The following is an 18319-nucleotide window of genomic DNA, read 5'->3' as shown; positions in this document are numbered from 1 at the left end:
AAAAAAAAAAAAAAAAAAAAAAAAAAAAAAAAGAGATCAAGACTATGCTGGCCAACATGGTGAAACCCTGTCTCTACTAAAAATACAAAAATTAGCTGGCCATGGTGGTGTGCGCCTATAATCCCAGCTACTCGGGAGGCTGAGGCAGGAGAATCGCTTGAATCTGGGAGACGGAGGTTGCAGTGAGGCCAGATCATGCCACTGCACTCCAGCCTGGTGACAGAGTGAGAGTCCATCTCAAAAAAATAAAATAAAATAAACAATAAAAGAGAAAACAGACAATGCCTAAAGCCAAGGAATTAAGTACTAGCAATATAAGCATGCAATTCACAAATACAGAGTTAAAGAACAGAAGAAACACTGGCTTGGGGCTGATAAGAGAAAGCAGGGAAGACGACTACGATTTGTTCTTCTACCAGGAAGGACGAGTTCTCTCTCCTTATGTCACACCGAATTCTGATTACAGTAAAAACTACGTTAAAAAGTAAACTGCAGGAAGACTAATAAGACTTTTCTTTTTCTTACCTGGATCACCTAGCTTGTGAGACATTTCATTTAGAGTCTCGATCTCCTCTTCTTTTGGAGCGTGAATGACCATAACCGTAGATCCTAGAATACTTAGCAAACACCCAATTTTCCCATGAAGATTAAGTCTTTCATTTAGAAAGTATGAAGAAAGAATGGCACTAAAACAGAGGAAAAAAGGTTGAGAACTTTAATCAGCTACTTTTCTTTTACAAATACCAATAAAACTCATAATTTAAATCATTGAACTCAAAACAGCGTGAACTTATGAAGATTCTGGTTTCGCCAAGGGAATAAAAAAGTATATTTTGTCATAACATGCAAATGTTTCCAGGGAATCATTTGCTTCATCATACACTACATCTGTACACTTAACATCTTTCCACTGCAAGAAGTCGATATGAAATTTATAATAAAGAACGAATTTGTATAAATTTATATCCTAATTAAGAACCTATATCCAGGCCAAGCATGGTAGCTCACACCTGTCATCCCAGCACTTTGGGAGGCCAAGGCAGGTCAATCACCTCAGGTCAGGAGTTCAAGACCAGCCTAGCCAACATGGTGAAACCTCCTACTAAAAATACAAAAATCAGTCAGGCATGGTGGAAGGCACGTATAAATCCCAGCTACTCAGGAGGCTGAGGCAGGAGCCGGAAGGCAGAGGTTGCAGTGAGTCGACATCGCACCACTGCATTCCAGCCTGGGTGACACAGTGAGACTCCATCTCCAAAGGAAAAAGGAAAAAAATAAATAAGTAAAAGAATCTATATACAAACCACCAACGCTTCAAATTTGCTCAGTCTTAAGTTATTTCAACTGGTTGATGCACCCCTCTTATGTGTTCATTTAATTGCATACAATTTGCCTATTAAATTATCAGGTTTTAATAACTTATAGCTAGTTTTAGCTAACCCTACAAAGAAAATACAGCATAAACCAATAAATACAGTAACAGTCTACTATAAAGAAAATAAAGGGTAAAGGGCAATAACATACCATAACCCCATTTTATATACAGTGTTTTTTTTGGGGGAAAAAAAAAACATAAAAATTAGTCAATCCACTTTGGGAACAGTAATCAAGATCCAGACTTCAATATGGGCTTAGCAATGTTTGGGCTAATCACTGAAAAGCAGAAATGGGACAAGTCTTAGATCCTCATTCAAAACAAGCACCCCAGGCCAGGCATAGAAATATACTCATCACCTACCAAGCCCTACCAAAGTGCACATGCACTCAAAGATAAATGCTAAGATGAGTGTATTTATTTATTTACTTTTGAGATGGAGTATCGCTCTGCAGCCCAGGCTAGAGTGCAGTGGTGCATTCTCAGCTCACTGCAACCTCCGCCTCACGGGTTTAAGCAATTCTCCTGTCTCATCCTCCCAGGTAGCTCAGACTACAGGCACCCGCCACCGTTCACGGCTAATTTTTGTATTTTTAGTAGAGACGGGGTTTTACCATGTTAGTCAGGTTGGTCTCAAACTCCTGACCTCAGGTGACCCACCCGCCTCAGCGTCCCATAGTGTTGGGATTACAGGCGTGAGCCACCATGCCCGGCCAACTTTGAATTTTAAAAAACTGAACTCGAAGTAGAACTAGGACTGGCTCTGAATACAAGAAGACAAAGGATTTTCTTCCACAAATCAATAGCTTGCCTATGCACAGAAAATAACGTTTTAAAAGCAAGTACTACATAGTGTAAAAAGCAAAGTTCTCCAGGTTGTTAAAATGTAAATTGTGTTGAACACATGTAATCAGATGGTAATTAATATTTTACAGACTAAGATACTCACTACTGTTTCTAGATGAAAAATGTCGTGTCCTTACCTTACTAGAACGCTGAGAGCACCTAATGGAGTCACTAGTGTGGCTGGTGCAAACGCATAAGCAGCAAAGTTGGCCACCTCACCAGCTCCCACTTGGAGACAGACAAAAGAAACTATCTCAGATAAGAATGTATGTACACAACTTGAAAATGCCTGCATTTTATACAATATCTATAGATTATTTCAACTGAATTTAGTAACCTCCATATTTCTCCAATCTATTAATAAGGGTTATGGTTCTGTAAATTTCCAACATTACAGTAAGAGTCCAAGTCAATTAGAAACACTCAAGAAACACCACATATCTATAATCTAACTGAAGAAATGTAGTTCATGCTGACATAAAGGCATTTTAATATAAATTTTAAATAGATACTTATATCCTAGGGCAGTAAATAAAAATCACTTAAAAGAAGCCAACATTAACGTAAAGGTACTTCTCCCAAGTCCTTTTCACTGGTTCTTTTTAAAAATGCGAATCCTGAGATATGCCAGGTCCTGTTCCAGGATCAGGAAATACAGCAGGGGGCAAAACAAAGACTCTGCTCTCATAAAACTTTCAGTGAGGGAAGACAAACTAGGCACATGTGCCAAGAAGTTAAAAGTGTTATGAAGAAAAACAGCAAGTGTTAGTGAAAGAGAAAGTTTCCTACTAGGTGTCATGGCATTAGATAGGGGCTCTCTGATAAGGAAACTTGAGAACACTTGGAAATTAAGTCCCACTAAGGAATTACCTAAATTGAAAAGCTACTGAGGAATCCTACGCAGGGCAGAGGCATGATCTCAAAAAGGAAGCTTCTTGGCTTCTGGTTTTTCCAAAACAGTTATGCCAATTTTCACTCAGCAGCATATGAGAGCTCCTTTAGCTCCAATTCTGCCCTGCTGATCTGCTAGGGGTATGGGACGACTCTGCTACATTTTCTTTGCTTTTCTCATTTTCATTTGTTTACTGACCCTGCGAAATCTTTTAGGGAATTACTGTTCAAGTTTATCTTCTATCTGTTTTCTTCTATTGATTTAAGGTAATTCTTTATACATTTCAGACATAAATCTTTTGTTGGCTAAACTTAGGACAATCATCATTTATACTCTGTCCGTTTTATTATCTTAGTAAACACTCTCCTTTTTAATTCCTAAAATGCCTTTTAAACATGGTTTGTTAACGATTAAAATTCAATCCAGGAATTAGGTAGCAATGCCTGAAATATCTTTTTATTCAGGATAATCTCTATTCTCTAATTCCTATTTATCTCTAATTGACTTCTTAAAAAAAAAAAAAAATTAAAGAAAAGAAAAAGCTTTCTTGAAACTTTTTTTATTTTGTGACGGCTCCGTCGCCAAGCTGGAGTGCAGTGGCACAATCTCAGCTCACCGCAACCTCTGCCTCCAGGTTCAGCAATTCTCCTGCCTCAGCCTCCAGAGTGGCTGCGACTACAGGCGTGTGCCACCACGTCCACCTAATTTTTTTGTATTTTTAGTAGACATGAGGTTTCACCATATTGGCCAGGATGGTCAACTTGATCTCTTGGCCTGTGATCTGCCAGCCTCAGCCTCCCAAAGTGATGGGATTACAGGATGAGCCACTGCGCCCAGCCCAGCTTTTTAATTAGGAAATTACACACTTTTTTTTTAACTGAATACTCTAGTTTTTTCATATGTATACTTAACTTGTCAAGTCTAATGTTAATATTTAGCTTTATTTCCTTCTCAATTACGCTGGGATTACAGGTGTGAGCCACCGCGCCCAGCCTAGTTTCATTCTTCAAGGTTATTTTCACTTACTTCTAACCTTAGAACTCTGAATCCATTTTCTTCCTTCCAGTTGATTATCAGTTATTGTTTAAATTTTATGCAAGGATATTTTAAGTCCACAAGCCATCTCTCATGTTTATTCATCAGCACTCACTCAGATGTACTCACGTACTCATCACTTTTCCTCCTGTATTTTTTTCTCTTCTGTAATTCTAAACTTCCATTAAGACTGATGTTTTTTGTTTGTTTTTGTTTTGTTTGGTTTTTGAGACAGAGTCTCACTCTTTCGCCCAGGCTGGAGTGCACTGGCGTGATCTCGGCTCACTGCAACCTCCACCTCCTGGGTTCAAGCAATTCTTCTGCCTCCGTTTCCCAAGTAGCTGGGATTACAGGCACCTGTCACCATGCCTGGATAATTTTTTATATTTTTACTCTCACCATGTTGGCCAGGCTGGTCTCAAACTCCTGACCTCAGGTGATCCACCCACCTTGGCCTCCCAAAGTGCTGGGATTACAGGCGTGAGCCACCACACCTGGACACACTAATTTTTGTATTTTTAATAGAGATGGGGTTTCACCATATTGGTCAGGCTGGTCTTGAACTCCTGACCTCAGGTGTACCTTGGCCTCCCAAAGTGCTAGGATCACAGGCGTGAGCCACTGCGCCCGGCCTGAATACTCTGTTAAATCTGCTTTAGTATAATTACATTCTCAGTTTATCCAAAACATGTTTTTAGTTTCTTTTTTTTTTTCTTTTTTTTTTTAGATCAAGTCTTGCACAGTCGCCCGGGCTGGAGTGCAACCTCCTCCTCCCAGGTTCCAGAGATTATTCTGCCTTGGCCTCCTGAGTAACTGGGACTACAGGTGTGCACCACTGCACTCAGCTGATTTTTTGTACTTTTAGTAGAGACAGAAATACAAAAATTTCACTATGTTGGCCAGGCTGGTTTCTAACTCCTGACCTTGTGATCCACCTGCCTGGGCCTCCAAAGTGCTGGGATTACAGGCATGTAATCCACCATGCCCAGCCTAGTTTCATTCTTCAAGGATATTTTCACTGAGTATTCTACTGCCAGCTACTTTTTCAGCACTTTGAAGCTGTATTTCCAACTGATTTCTTCTTCCAATGTTGCTGAAACTCAGTTGTCAATCTGCTGCCCCCTTCAGGGAAATATGAGGTTTTTCTTGGGCTGCTTTTAAGATACTTTGTCTTTGCTTTTCATCAGTTTTACCATGATTATGTTTAGGCCCAGTTTGCTTTTCACAGGTTCTGTGAAGGTTTTATAGGGCTTCTTGGGTCTGTGGTTTGATAACTTTGGTCAGTTTCAGAAAATTCTCAGCCATTTTCTCTTAGAATATTGCTTCTGATTCTGTGTCCCTTTTTACTGAGACTTCAACTATTTACTGAATCCTAAGCTGCATAACCCTCTTATCTATATTTTCTATCCTTTTTTCTTGCTTCCTTCAATCTAGACAATCTCTTCCAAACTGCCTCTGGTTCACGAAGACTTTCTTCAGCCATACCTAACCTACTGTTAAGTCAATTCACTCATTTTCATTACTGTTTTTAATTCTGTAATTTCTAGTTGTTTTGCAAATCTATAATGTCATTATAGTCTAGTTTATTGTTAGAATGACAGTTACTTGTGGTGAAAACATTTGTTTTGGGGTCATGATACCTCCAATATCTGTAGTGTCTGTGAGTCAGAGCAGGTGGTGGCTCCTGCTCTTGGCAGCACCAGACTGTGAGCTGTGTTAGTTCCGTTCAAAGGTTCACTCTCTCAGCTACCTCCTCTAGAGTCTGCAGTTACCTCTAGAGCAGAATTTTCTCTAGGTTATTCTTCTGAGATCTACCAACTTCACAAATCTACTTAAATATCTTACAGGCATCTCTAACTTTAACACATCCAGATCAAACTCCTGCTACCCACCCCCACACCATCGGCCCAGGTCCTTCCTGCAGTCTTACCATCCTGAACTCTTGTCTTTCATACCCTACATTTTGGTGAATGAGCAAATCTTGTCAGTTCTACCTTCAAAACAGATCCAGAATTCTCCCGCTTCTCACCACACTGCTACTACACTGGAATGCTATCACCGCCTCTTACCTGATTACTGCAATGGCCTCTTACCTGGTTTTCTCTGCGTCTGTCCCTATGCAGGCTATGCTTCAACACAGCAGCCAGACAGATCCTATTAAAATCTAAGACTAACCATATCACTCTGCTCAGAAGTCTCTAACGACTTCTCATCAGAGAAGTCCTGGGCCAGGCACAGTGGCTCACGCCTGTAATCCCAGCACTCTGGGAGGCTGAGGCAGGCAGATCACCTGAGGTCAGTAGTTTGAGACCATCCTGGCCAACATGGCAAAACCCCGTCTCTACTAAAAATATAAAAATTAGCCAGGCCTGGTGGCGGATGCCTGTAATCTAGCTACTCAGGAGGCTAAGGCAGGAGATTCTCTTGAACCTGGGAGAGGGCGGTTGCAGTGAGCCCAGATCATGGCACTGCACTCCAGCATGGGTGACAGAGCGAGACTCCATCTCAAAAACAAAAAGAAAAAAGGCCAGGCAGGGTGGCTCATACATGTAATCCCAGCACTTTGGGAGGCCAAGGCGGGTGGATCATCTGAGGTTGGAAGTTCAAGACCAGCCTGACAAACATGGAGAAACCTTGTCTCTACTAAAAATACAAAACTGGTCAGGCATGGTGGCTCATGCCTGTAATCCCAGCATTTTGGGAGGCCGAGGCAGGCAGATCATCTGAGGTTGGGAGTTCAAGACCAACCTGACCAACATGGCGAAACCCTGTTTCTACTAACAATACAAAAATTAGCTGGGCATGGTGGCATGAGCCTGTAATCCCAGCTACTTGGAAAGCTGAAACTGGAGAATCGCTTGAACCAGGGAGTCAGAGGTTACTTACAGTGAGCCAAGATCGTGCCACTACACTCCAGCCTGGGCAAGACAAACAGACTCTGTCTCCAAAAAAAAAAAAAAAAAAAAACATTAGCCAAGCATGATGGTGCAGGCCTGTAATCCCAGCTACTCAGGAGGCTGAGGCAGGAGAATCACTTGAACCCGGGAGGTGGAGGTCGCCGTGAGCTAAGATCACGCCAGTGCACTCCAGCCTGGGCGTCAAGAGCAAAACTCCATCTCAGAAAAAGAGAAAAAAAAAATCCTTCTCGTTTACCTACATGGCCCCACATGATCGGGGCCTCTTGAGTTCTCTGAACTTATTTCCTGCAACTTTCCCCTACGTTCACTCCCTGACTCCTACACCTGCCCTTTTAATGTTTCCCAAAGTTTTGGTAATCTAATATTGCTTAACAGAGCACCCCAAAATTTGGCAGTTTAAAACAACAATAACCATTTACCCCCTTGGTTCCTGTTAGTCAAAACTTTAGAAAGGGGTCAGTAAGTAGTTCTCACTTAGGGTCTTTCAAGAGGGTAAAGCCTAGATTTAAGGCAGGGTGTGGTGGTTCATGCCTATAATCCCAGCATTTTGGGAGGGCTAAGTAGGAGGACTGCTTGAGCCCAGGAATTGAAGACCAACCTAGGTAACACAGTGAGACCTCGTCTCTGTAAAAAATAAACAAAAATTAGCCAGCCTAGTGGCATGAACCTGGGGTCCCAGCTACTTGGGAGGCTGAGGTGGAAACTGGCAGGATGAGGATGCAGTGAGCCAGTATCATGCCACTGCACTCCAGCCTGGGCAACAGAGTGAGACCCTGTCTCAAATAAATAAGTAAATAAAAAGATTAAAGCCAGGGCTGCAGTCATCTGAAGGCTGAGTAGGAGCCAGAGGACCCGTATCCGAGGTGCTCACTCTCAGGACCAGCAAGGGAGTCCTGGCAAAGTGAGAGCCCGGGAGCTCCCAACCTGCTGAGTGTCCTCATACACTTGAGCAGCTGGCTTCCCTCAAAGTGAGCAATTCAAGGCATCAAGGAAAAAGCTGTAGTGCCTAGAAGGCAAACGTCATCACTTCTGTGGTATTCTTGGATCACACTGTTTTGACCTGCACTGATTCACTGTGAAAGGGGATTAGAGAGAGGTATGAACACCAGGTGAGTCCCTGAGGGCTGTCTATCTCACACTAATGGGCCTGGCATGCGCCCCACACCATGGCCTTCACAGCTGCAGTTTCCTCCTGCTTCCAGTGTTTCCCCCCATGTATCGTCTGGGCAGATCACTCGCTTCCTTTACATCATCACACAAGGGTCTTTCAGAGAGGCTGGCCCTGCCTCCCAATCTAACACACTAATAAACCTGTCTAACCTCCGTTTCATAATACTCCTTCTCCTTCGCATTTATCACCACACTCAGGCGCGCACACACACACATTTTGAGTTCTTCATCTTGTTTGATGTCTCCCATCTACAATGTAAACTTCATGTGGGTGGAGATCTCCTCACTAAAGTGTCTCCAGCACCTAGAACAATGCCTGGGGTACAACACTGATCAGTAAGTATTTGCTGACTGAACAGTCAGGGGTCAGTGTCTTCAGAATAATTTTCTTCCATGTACCTTTTCAAAGGGAATCACCAATATAGGCATGAGGATTTTTTGTATTTTTACTTGGTAACTCTTATCAAATGAATACCTCTTTTCAATTTGGAATGAGAACAAACGCAGGGGGAACAAACTAAAATAGAATTCTTAACTTTCACTTTCAAAATTACCTTCTTACATTGAGCAGAAATTTTAAAAACACACAGGCATATCAAACATGTTTTAATCAGATGGGTAAAAAGGCGGCCTCGTCATTCCACTTAAATGCCCTATTAGGGTATAAGAAACAGAAAGGCTTGGGCCGGGCGCGGTGGCTCAAGCCTGTAATCCCAGCACTTTGGGAGGCCGAGGCGGGTGGATCACGAGGTCAAGAGATCGAGACCATCCTGGTCAACATGGTGAAACCCCATCTCTACTAAAAATACAAAAAATTTAGCTGGGCATGGTGGCACGTGCCTGTAATCCCAGCTACTCAGGAGGCTGAGGCAGGAGAATTGCCTGAACCCAGGAGGCGGAGGTTGCGGTGAGCCGAGATCGCGCCATTGCACTCCAGCCTGGGTAACAAGAGCGAAACTCCCTCTCAAAAAAAAAAAAAAAAAAAGAAAGTGCTACTAAACTGCTGAACTTTTAAATTATATTATTTCAATTATGTTAATTAAAAAACAAGATTTAAAGTTTTAAAACTTGCTAGTAATGAGACTATAACACCATATGCAAATACTTTAATATAAAGCCATCATATTTTTCTTGCAATGTTCTTTATACATACTCGACAGCAGTCCGGCCCACCACAACCATTCCTTAAGATATGCATGGCCACCTTGTCCTGTGAATGAAAAGATATTTCACATCTATGGAAGACTGTCAGACTCTTGTATAAATTATAATAACTATGAATAATGACAGCTTTTAATTATCTCAGTTGCTACTTTAAATAAAGGTTTCTGCATGACTCAGGGGATTTCTCTGACAATTGCTTAATGATTATCTTGCCAAAGTAAATGAAGCATATCCACCACGAACAGTGAGAGCACCTGCCTCAGGACCAAGCATCAGGGACTGGGGGAACGAGCAGCAGATGCTGACAGTTTGTTTCTCCTCTGTCCACTAAACCCCATAGAGGCTATCATTTCATGTTTCTGAGACTGCTGAATTAGGTTTGGCCACAGAGATGGCACAGGGAAGAGAGAATCGTGGTACTGTTTACTGCCAAAGCAGGTCTCCTCATGAGGTCCAATCAGGTCTAGAAATGAAGCCAGAGCAGAATAATGGGACGTGACCATAATGCCACTACACTGAGGCTACCATGAATGTCCCTGATAGAGGAGTCAAAAGTGGAGCCAATCACCCTGATTACCCCACAGGGTCTTATGACTTGTCAGTGATTTCTAGAGAAACAACCTACACCACCCGGAAGTTCACTAAACTGGATACTCTTCAAGCAAGGGAAACACTCTCTTTCCTTCCTGCCAAAATGTCGAAGGTCAAAGCCAGAACTTCTACTATCATGGACAAAAGAGTCCAGTCTCTAATAACTTCTAATTCTGACCAGGCGTGGTGGCACACGCCTGTAATCCCAGCACTTTGGGAAGCTGAGGTGGGCGGATCACAAGGTCAGGAGTTTGCGACCAGCCTGGCCAGCATGGTAAAACCCCGTCTCTACTAAAAACTCAAAAATTAGCCAGGTGTGGTGGCAGGCGTGTGTAACCCCACCTACTTGGGAGGTTGGGGCAGGAGAATCGCTTGAACCTGGGAGGCAGAAATTGCAATGAGCTGAGACCAGGCCATTGCACTGCAGGCTGGGTGACAGAGCAAGACTCCGTCTCCAAAAAAAAAACCAAAAAACAAAAAACAAAAGAAAATAAATTCTGATTCTAACCAAGAACTTTTTTTTTGAGACAAAGTCTCACTCTGTCACACAGGCTGGAGTGCAGTGGCTCGATCTCGGCTCACTAGCAACCTCCGCCTCCCAGGTTCAAGCTCCTGCCTCAGCCTCCTGAGTAGCTGGGATTACAAGTCAGGCCACTGCGCCCGGCCAGTATTTGTATGTTAGTAGAGATGGGTTTCACCATGTTGGCCAGCCTAGTCTAGAACTTATGACCTCAGGTGATCTGCCTGCCTTGGCCTCCCAAAGTGATGGGATTACAGGCATGAGCCACCATGACCAGCCTAACCTGCAGGCATATCAAAATTTAAAGAATATGCTGTATGCTAATTTGTCATTGCTCCCTGTTTCTACTTTGATGATAACTGCAAGACTGAGTTAACTAATTATGACATCTTCTCACTTCTTTTCTCATTGTGAATAACCAAACATCAATTTTGTAAACATTTAGAACTCTTGAACAGTTTAAAGTTCCAAATGCACTCACTAGGAATGAAGATGTGGTCTTCTACAATCAAAAAAGCTGCGTATGTAGGTACACACTGAAGTCATTTCAAAGTCACACAAGGCATAACCTACCTGCTCTCATAGAGCCTTTCCTGGCAAGTCGAAGAAGCCCTTTTTTTTTCAAAATGAAACTTCCTCCAATGAAAATGCTGGAGCTCATAGCCAATCCCAGACCAATATAGAAGTCATATTTTCCACGCCCCTGGCTCATTTCGTTTGTTACTTAAGAAGTTCCTGTGAATCACATTGATCACAGAACAGAGAAACCACTGGTAATGGAGGCAGAATGAAGCAGTCTTCAAATCTAAATAATACAAAATGAAATGAGGTTTTCACAGAATGCTCATGACAGCACACATGCAATTCAAAATTTTACTCCATTTCTCTTCTAAAAAATATCTCCTTCATTACTAATAATTGATAATATATTTATTATTTAAATATAGCACCAATCTGTATATTTCTTCAAATTATGACAAAAGTTAGGATCATGATATAAAAGCAAGTTAAAACAATCAAACTCTGATCCCATATTTTTTTTAAAAGGTTCTTGTCTTTTGTAAAAGACTAAATAAAATCAATAAAATCAAAATAAAACAAAAGACTAATAAAATCTTTTGTGAACAAGCAAGAACTCAGATTTCATCACCACCAGGCCGGCTTTATAAGAGCTTCTAAAAGAACCACTACACATAGAAAGGAACAACCAGTATCAGCCTTTCTAAAAATATACCAAAAAGTAAACAGCATCAACATAATGAAGAATTTACATCAACTAATAGGCAAAACAGCCAGCTAACATCAAATGGCAGTATTAAACTCACATATATTATTATTAATCCTAAATTTAAATCAATTAAATACCCCAATCAAAAGACACAGACAGGCAAATTGGATAAAAAGCCAAAACCCATCGGTGCTGCATCCAGACCCATCTCACATGCAAGGATACACAAAGACTCAAAACAAAGGGATAGAGAAAGATTTACCAACCAAATGGAGAACAAAAATAAATAAATAAATAAAAAGCAGGAGTTGCAATTCTTGCCTCTGATAAAATGGACTTTAAAGCAACAAAGATCAAAAGAAGCAAAGAAGGACATTACATAATGATGAAAGGATCAATGCAACAAGAAGAGCTAAAGATCCTAAATATATACGCACCCAATACAGGAACACCCAGATATATAAGACTTATAAAGAGACTTAAGATTCCCACACAATAATAGCAGGAGACTTCAACATCAGTATCAGACAAATCAATGAGACAGAAAATTAATAACAATATCCAGGACTTGAACTCAGATCTGGAACAAGTAAACTTAATAAACATTTATAGAACTCTCCACTTTAAATACACAAAATACACACTTTTATCAGTACCATATCACACCTACTTACAGGTTTAAATGAAATATTGGTTGGCTGCTTGTTTGTTATTTTCTTCCCTCATTTTTTTCAGGTCTCCATTATCAAGCACAATTATAGGCACACCCATTTTTAGACTGCATTCTAGCCCGGGTGATAAAGCAACACTCCCGTTTTCTCTCCCGCTTGCTCTTTCTTCCTCTCCTTCATTCTTTTTATTATTATTCTTTTTTTTCTTTTTTTTTTTAAATAAAAAAGAAATAAATAAAAAAGGTTCTAGTCTTAATAAAGCTTTCGATAGGCCGGGCTCGGTGGCTCACGCCTGTAATCCCAGCACTTTGGGAGGCCGAGGTGGGCAGATCATCCTGGCCAACACGGTGAAACCCCATCTTTACTAAAAATACAAAAAAACATAGCCAGGCGTGGTGGCATGCGCCTGTGGTCCCAGCTACTCGGGAGGCTGAGGCGGAAGAATCGCTTGAACCCAGGAGGCAGAGGTTGCAGTGAGCCGAGATTGCACCACTGCACTCCAGCCTGGTGACAGAGCAAGACTCTGTCTCAAAAAAAAAAAAAAAATAAAAAAAAAAAAAAAAAAATAAAAAAAAAAAAAAAAAAATCAAACAAAAAAAAAAAAAAAAATTAAAAAATTAAAAATAAAAATAAAAAGAAATTCTGATAAAAAAAAATAAATGCAGAATAAAAAACTGGGCATAACAATATACAAATCTGGTTTATAAATACATTTATCAGGTTCTCAAATGTGTCCTTTTGAATAATCTATACAAAGAAACTCAAAATTGTCTTACCACACGTTTTCTTCTTAGCAACACGTGGATATAACATATGCTAATTTATTTATTTAGCTTATTTTGGCATGTTCTGAGAAGATTTCACAGTATTTGTTACCAGGGGATAACGATTCTTGCGGAGAGGTGTCTGCTGGGGTGTGTGGGATGGTACCGGTGGCCTCTAGAGAACATGAGGACCATGACACCTAAAGGGCTCAAGCCTCAAGACCAGAAAGGAAGCACAGGCTTCCCAAAGACTGCAATTTTTTTCCCCAAATGGCCAACTCATAAACTCAGTTGACAAATGAACTAAGGCACAGCGTGGATAGCAGAGAAAAAACAGTTTTTAGCAACAAGGTTTATGACTGGTTATAACTGCCAATCCAGCTTTCTAGCACATCTTGGGATTTCTTAGTCCCACAGTTTAACTACTGAGTCCCAAAACTAACCTCCAATTCAGTCAGGACCCTAACTAGCTAAGTGTTTCCACTCTTCAAGTTATGAGACACTGGCTTTTAACCAAAGCAACTTAACTTGCTGTCCACCTGGCCCCTCAATTACTTTATCCATCCACTCAACCAGTATTTACTGGATATATGCCGTACGCCCTGAGTGTTCATTATGCTAAGCTATCTAGATAAAAGTGATAGCTTTTAGTCTTCACAAAGAAGAGAGACAAGAGATAGTTACATAAGGAGTGATAATACTACAATCATGGTAAAGACAACATTATCACACTGAGTTGGTATTACTCCCAAGAAATGAAAAAGGCTAATGTTTTTGATTTGCCCATCAAAGCACATATGCTTCCTGTATGATTCAATGAGAAGACTATCCTCCCTCACCCCTGATTTGCACCTTGGCCATCAAGCTTGCTTTGGCCAAGAGGAGGCAGGTGTAAGCAACAGAGTGCCAGTTCTGAGTCTACCCCTAGAGGGCTCTTCTACTTCTGCCTACCCCTTCACACCCTGCCACAGCCACTTGAAGAGCATCTCCTGATCACAACAGGGCACAGTGAAAGGCACAGAACAAAATCGTCCCAGTGACTCACAGAACTGTGAGAATGATTCAAGTGCCTATTCCTATATGCCACCAAGACAGCTAACTCTTACACACCAACAGGCTTACTACAAGTATAAAACTTCCACCCTAATTTTTGAAAAACCAAAAATTTTCTGTAGAAAACAGGGATTCAGTGATGAGTAAAAGATGGGTGATGGATGCACAGGAGCTCACTGTGTTACTGTATCTGCTCTTGTCTATTTTGGAACATTTCCATATTATCATTTTTAAAATACAATCATCAGTGCTCAAAAGGTATAAGAATGCCAAGGTAGAAACTACCAAAGTCCCAAAAGCAAGGTCACCCCACAACCTAAGACAAAATAATACTGAAACACTGAAAGAAGTCACTCAAGTCAAAAAGGTACTGAGTTCTTAATAGCGTCAGTCATAATCTCATGAGTAAGACTGTCTACCTGAAAGCTTTCCAGAACTGACATCCCCCTTAATTTGGAAAAGTATCCCTAGTCCTCTCCGTGCCGTTCATTAGGCAAGATGATTCCATGAAAAAAGTCTCAGGTGGGGAGTTTGGAGACCCCTCTTGCTTCCAGCTGGGGGTGAGATCTTGGGTAAGTTACAACATTAACAGATACATACATGAAAACAAAGAAGCTAAACAGTCTGGTGAGGGAGACTGGCTCATAAACAAGGCTTTACCCACTTTATGTGCCAGACACTGGTCATCTCAAGCCTCAAGTTAACTTCAGCATACCTATGGAACAATTCTAGACAGGTGAGTCTCACTGACATAAACACATTTCAAGAGTTCTTCTACCTCGTAGAAGAACTTGGGAACAAGATGTCAAGAACAATCATTTCTATATAAGATTGCAGGGCCGAGCACAGTGGCTCACGCCTGTAATCCCAGCACTTTGGGAGGCGAAACCCAGCCTCTACTGAAAACACAAAAATGAACTGGGCATAGTGGTGCATGCCTGTAATCCCAGCTACTCAGGAGGCTGAGGCAGGAGAATCGCTTGAACCAGGGAGGCAGATGTGGCGAGAGATCACACCACCGCACTCCAGCCAGGGCAACAGAGTAAGACTTGTTATCCAAAAAAAAAAAAAAAAAAAGACCGCAACAAAAAAACAATTGTGCTTACACTATTCCCAACACATCCTGCATGACCTGTTGATTCGTGTTTATGAGCCCATAAACTCCCGGGCTCACGCATGTGATTCACCCTTTTAGCCTATGCACATACTATCTGGTCGACTCAAAATAGGTCTTAATACATGTTTTCTGGGTGAATATGGATGAATGGAATAATTTTTTTTTTTTTTTTTTTGAGACAAAGTCTTTCTCTGTCACCCAGCTTGGAGTGCAATGGCACAATCTCAGCTCACCACAACCTCCACCTCCCAGGTTCAAGCAATTCTCCTGCCTCCGCTCCCACCCCCACCCCGAGTAGCTGGGATTAAAGGCATGCACCATCAGTCTAGCTAATTTTCCATATTTTTAGTAGAGACGGGGGTTTCTCAGTGTTGGTCAGGGTGGTCTCGAACCTCCAACCTCAGGTAATTTGCCTGCCTCAGCCTCCCAAAGTGCTGGTATTACAGGCCTGAGCCACCACACCCAGCCGTTTATCTACAATTCTAACCCCAGTATAACAACAGACTCACAAATCCAAATTTAAATTTTTTGAGACATGGTCTCATTCTGTCACCCAGGCTGGAGTGCAGTGGCACCATCATGGTTCACTGTAGCCTCGACTTCCCAGGCTCAAGTGATCCTCCCACCTCAGCCTCTTAAGTAGTTCGGACCACAAGTGTGCAACACTACACCTGGCTAATTTTGATACTTTTTGTAGACACAGTTTCACCATGTTGCCCAGGCTGGTAACTTCTGAGCTCAAGCAATCTGCCTGCCTCAGCCTCCCAAAGTGCTAGATTATAGGTGTGAGCCACTGCATTCCATCCAGATTTTATTTATACTATGAGCCTGACTTTCAAATAACTAATTTGTAACTACTTAATTTACTAATATTTACTAACACTTCATGTTATCTTTCACTAAATGCAAGTTACATACATGGGGTGTAAGGTCTAAAATTAAGACCCAATATCACATGTTGCCTTGACATCTGACAAAAACTGGGAGAACTTTTAACGAACTCAGTTCAAGTTTCCCTCCCTATGCTGCCAAACAATTGTCATCACAGTGACCAGGCACAGGTACAGGTCCTGCTTATGCCTGAGGAGTAGGCCCCATTGCCCCACCAGCCCAAGGAATTATTAAAGCGATTATTAAAGCCTTTCTGCAGGAACCACAGGCACTTCTGTTACCACAAAGCCTGCTGCCTGCAGCCCCTGGTTCTCCATTCCATTCAGAACGAAAGACTAGGAAACTTCTGTCCATCTCACCTGCCCAGTGTTAGTATTGTGGGGTGGAAATCCTTCTCCCACTGATGAGGTAAAGAGGTGATTAAAACAATATATATAATGGAATTTTATTCATTTAATCCTAAGGTCACTAAAAATTATTCCTAACCTAAGGCTATCATATGAAATTTTCTCCACATTTATTTTACATAAAGTTTCATGATGCTATTTAAAATCTATTTCTCCTTTCCCTTTTATTTTAATCTATGTGTTATGGGACATTTCAAACACCAAAAGCAGAGAGAAAGCCTTTTCTGACCAGCTGGGTCCATCGTGTGCATATGGATTTCCAGAGTCCCCTGACCAGCCACCCCTCTCCTGCCCACTTCATTTCCCAGCACAGGAAGCTGACCTGACCCCCTCAGACAGGCCTCCCCCAGCTCCTCCTGCAACCCACAGCGTTCTCCACTCAAGGCCAGGGTGCACCTTACGCTGGGCTACAAAGCCTTCTGCAATTGGCTCCAGCCAACAGGCATTTTCTCCTCTTTCCACTATTCAGTCAGCCTTTTAAATTTAATTCTCAATCACTGTTCTATCTTCAAGGTAAACTCTTTAAGTTCCTTAAAGACAACTATTTAGGTTTTTTGTGGTGGTTTCCTCACAAAAGGCACTCATTTAGAGTAGCAAATTTGATTTACAAGCCTTTCTAGAATAAGGCTTATCACCAAATAAGGTTATTCAGTTGTTTTCTTTGTTCATTCATGGAACTATACCCGTGTGTATGTGTGGAGGGGTGAGGGATGACGCCAACATAAAATCTGCAAGCCTTCAAACTATAAAGCAGCCTGCTGCCACCAAGAAAATAAGTGATCTCATTCTGACTTACAGTTAGAAAATAGGACATCAGAGGGAATGTCCTAAAAGGAAGGAGTTGCTTCACTATTCTCAGACCTGGTCCCACTCTGCACCCTCTCTCTGTAACTGAAGGTCAATCACAGCTGGGAGAGCCTGCAACAGAAGTATTTTTTATTCTTAAGGATTAGCCATGAGGCAGGGCCAGTATTAAAAACAGCTAAACAATAAAACTTGCTAAATTTCACTTCAACTAGGTTCCCAACCACAGATGGGAAGCTCCAGCTGGTTAACCTGCCCAAATTACTTAGAGGGACTTAGGGGAGTAATCCCAGCTGTGGCCATTGCTCAACAAACACTGAGCAGTTATTATTTGCCAGGCAAGGAGTTGTAAAGATGATCAAAGGGACCATCCTCAAAGATTCCACAACTAAGAGAATTAAAAATTCCAAAAAGAAACTACTGAAGTTTTAAACACTTTTAAAGAACCTTACGATTTTCTGCTTATCATTCTTTATGTGTGGGGTGTTTTCCTGGTGCTTTGAGGCCCTGTCCCGCTCTGTGGCCCAGGCTGGAGTACAGTGGTGCTGCCTCGATGCCTGGGCTGCAGCAGTCTCCCGCCTCAGCCTCTCAGACCCACAGGGCCACAGACACGCACCACCACACCCAGCTGATGTTTTTGTTCTGCTTCTTCCCTCTAGATTTTAAAAAACTCAATTTTCACAATTAATTTTACTCATATTTGTACACTTCCACTAAATATAAAGCATGTCAAGAATGAAATAAATACATCTCAAAGAAAACAAAATTACGAAATTGGTCCACCTTCTTAATGTGGAAAACACATAATTTAAGGAACAGGCAAAGATGGTCTAGTATTCTTTTTTTTTTTTTTTTTTTTTTTTTGAGACAAAG

General features: G+C 41.5%; 2 protein-coding genes across 6 annotated transcripts in view; both read right to left on the bottom strand.

Moving 5' to 3' along the window:
* Window positions 1–18319, bottom strand: part of NIPA2 (NIPA magnesium transporter 2) — a 30806-nt gene that overhangs the window by 7475 nt on the left and 5012 nt on the right. For all 5 annotated transcript variants that reach the window (XM_017508506.2, XM_017508508.2, XM_037731344.1 and 2 more), the window contains 4 exons: window positions 11085–11316; window positions 9390–9446; window positions 2359–2449; window positions 526–686 (listed from right to left, as the gene is read on the bottom strand). In XM_017508506.2, coding sequence (XP_017363995.1) covers window positions 526–686; window positions 2359–2449; window positions 9390–9446; window positions 11085–11223 — 448 coding nt within the window. In that variant the 5' untranslated portion in view covers window positions 11224–11316. The remainder of the gene's footprint in view (window positions 1–525; window positions 687–2358; window positions 2450–9389; window positions 9447–11084; window positions 11317–18319) is intronic.
* The window catches only part of LOC119468208 (translation initiation factor IF-2-like), a 7932-nt gene continuing 5362 nt past the window's right edge, over window positions 15750–18319 (bottom strand). Inside the window, exon 2 of the mRNA XM_037731345.1 lies at window positions 15750–17216. The gene's annotated coding sequence lies outside the window, so the exon portion shown is untranslated. The remainder of the gene's footprint in view (window positions 17217–18319) is intronic.

Source organism: Cebus imitator, unplaced genomic scaffold (genome assembly GCF_001604975.1).
Source record: "Cebus imitator isolate Cc_AM_T3 unplaced genomic scaffold, Cebus_imitator-1.0 Scaffold392, whole genome shotgun sequence".
NCBI classification, from domain to species: domain Eukaryota; kingdom Metazoa; phylum Chordata; class Mammalia; order Primates; family Cebidae; genus Cebus; species Cebus imitator.
Note: the sequence above shows the minus strand (reverse complement) of the source record. Positions and strands in the feature narration are given on the sequence as shown.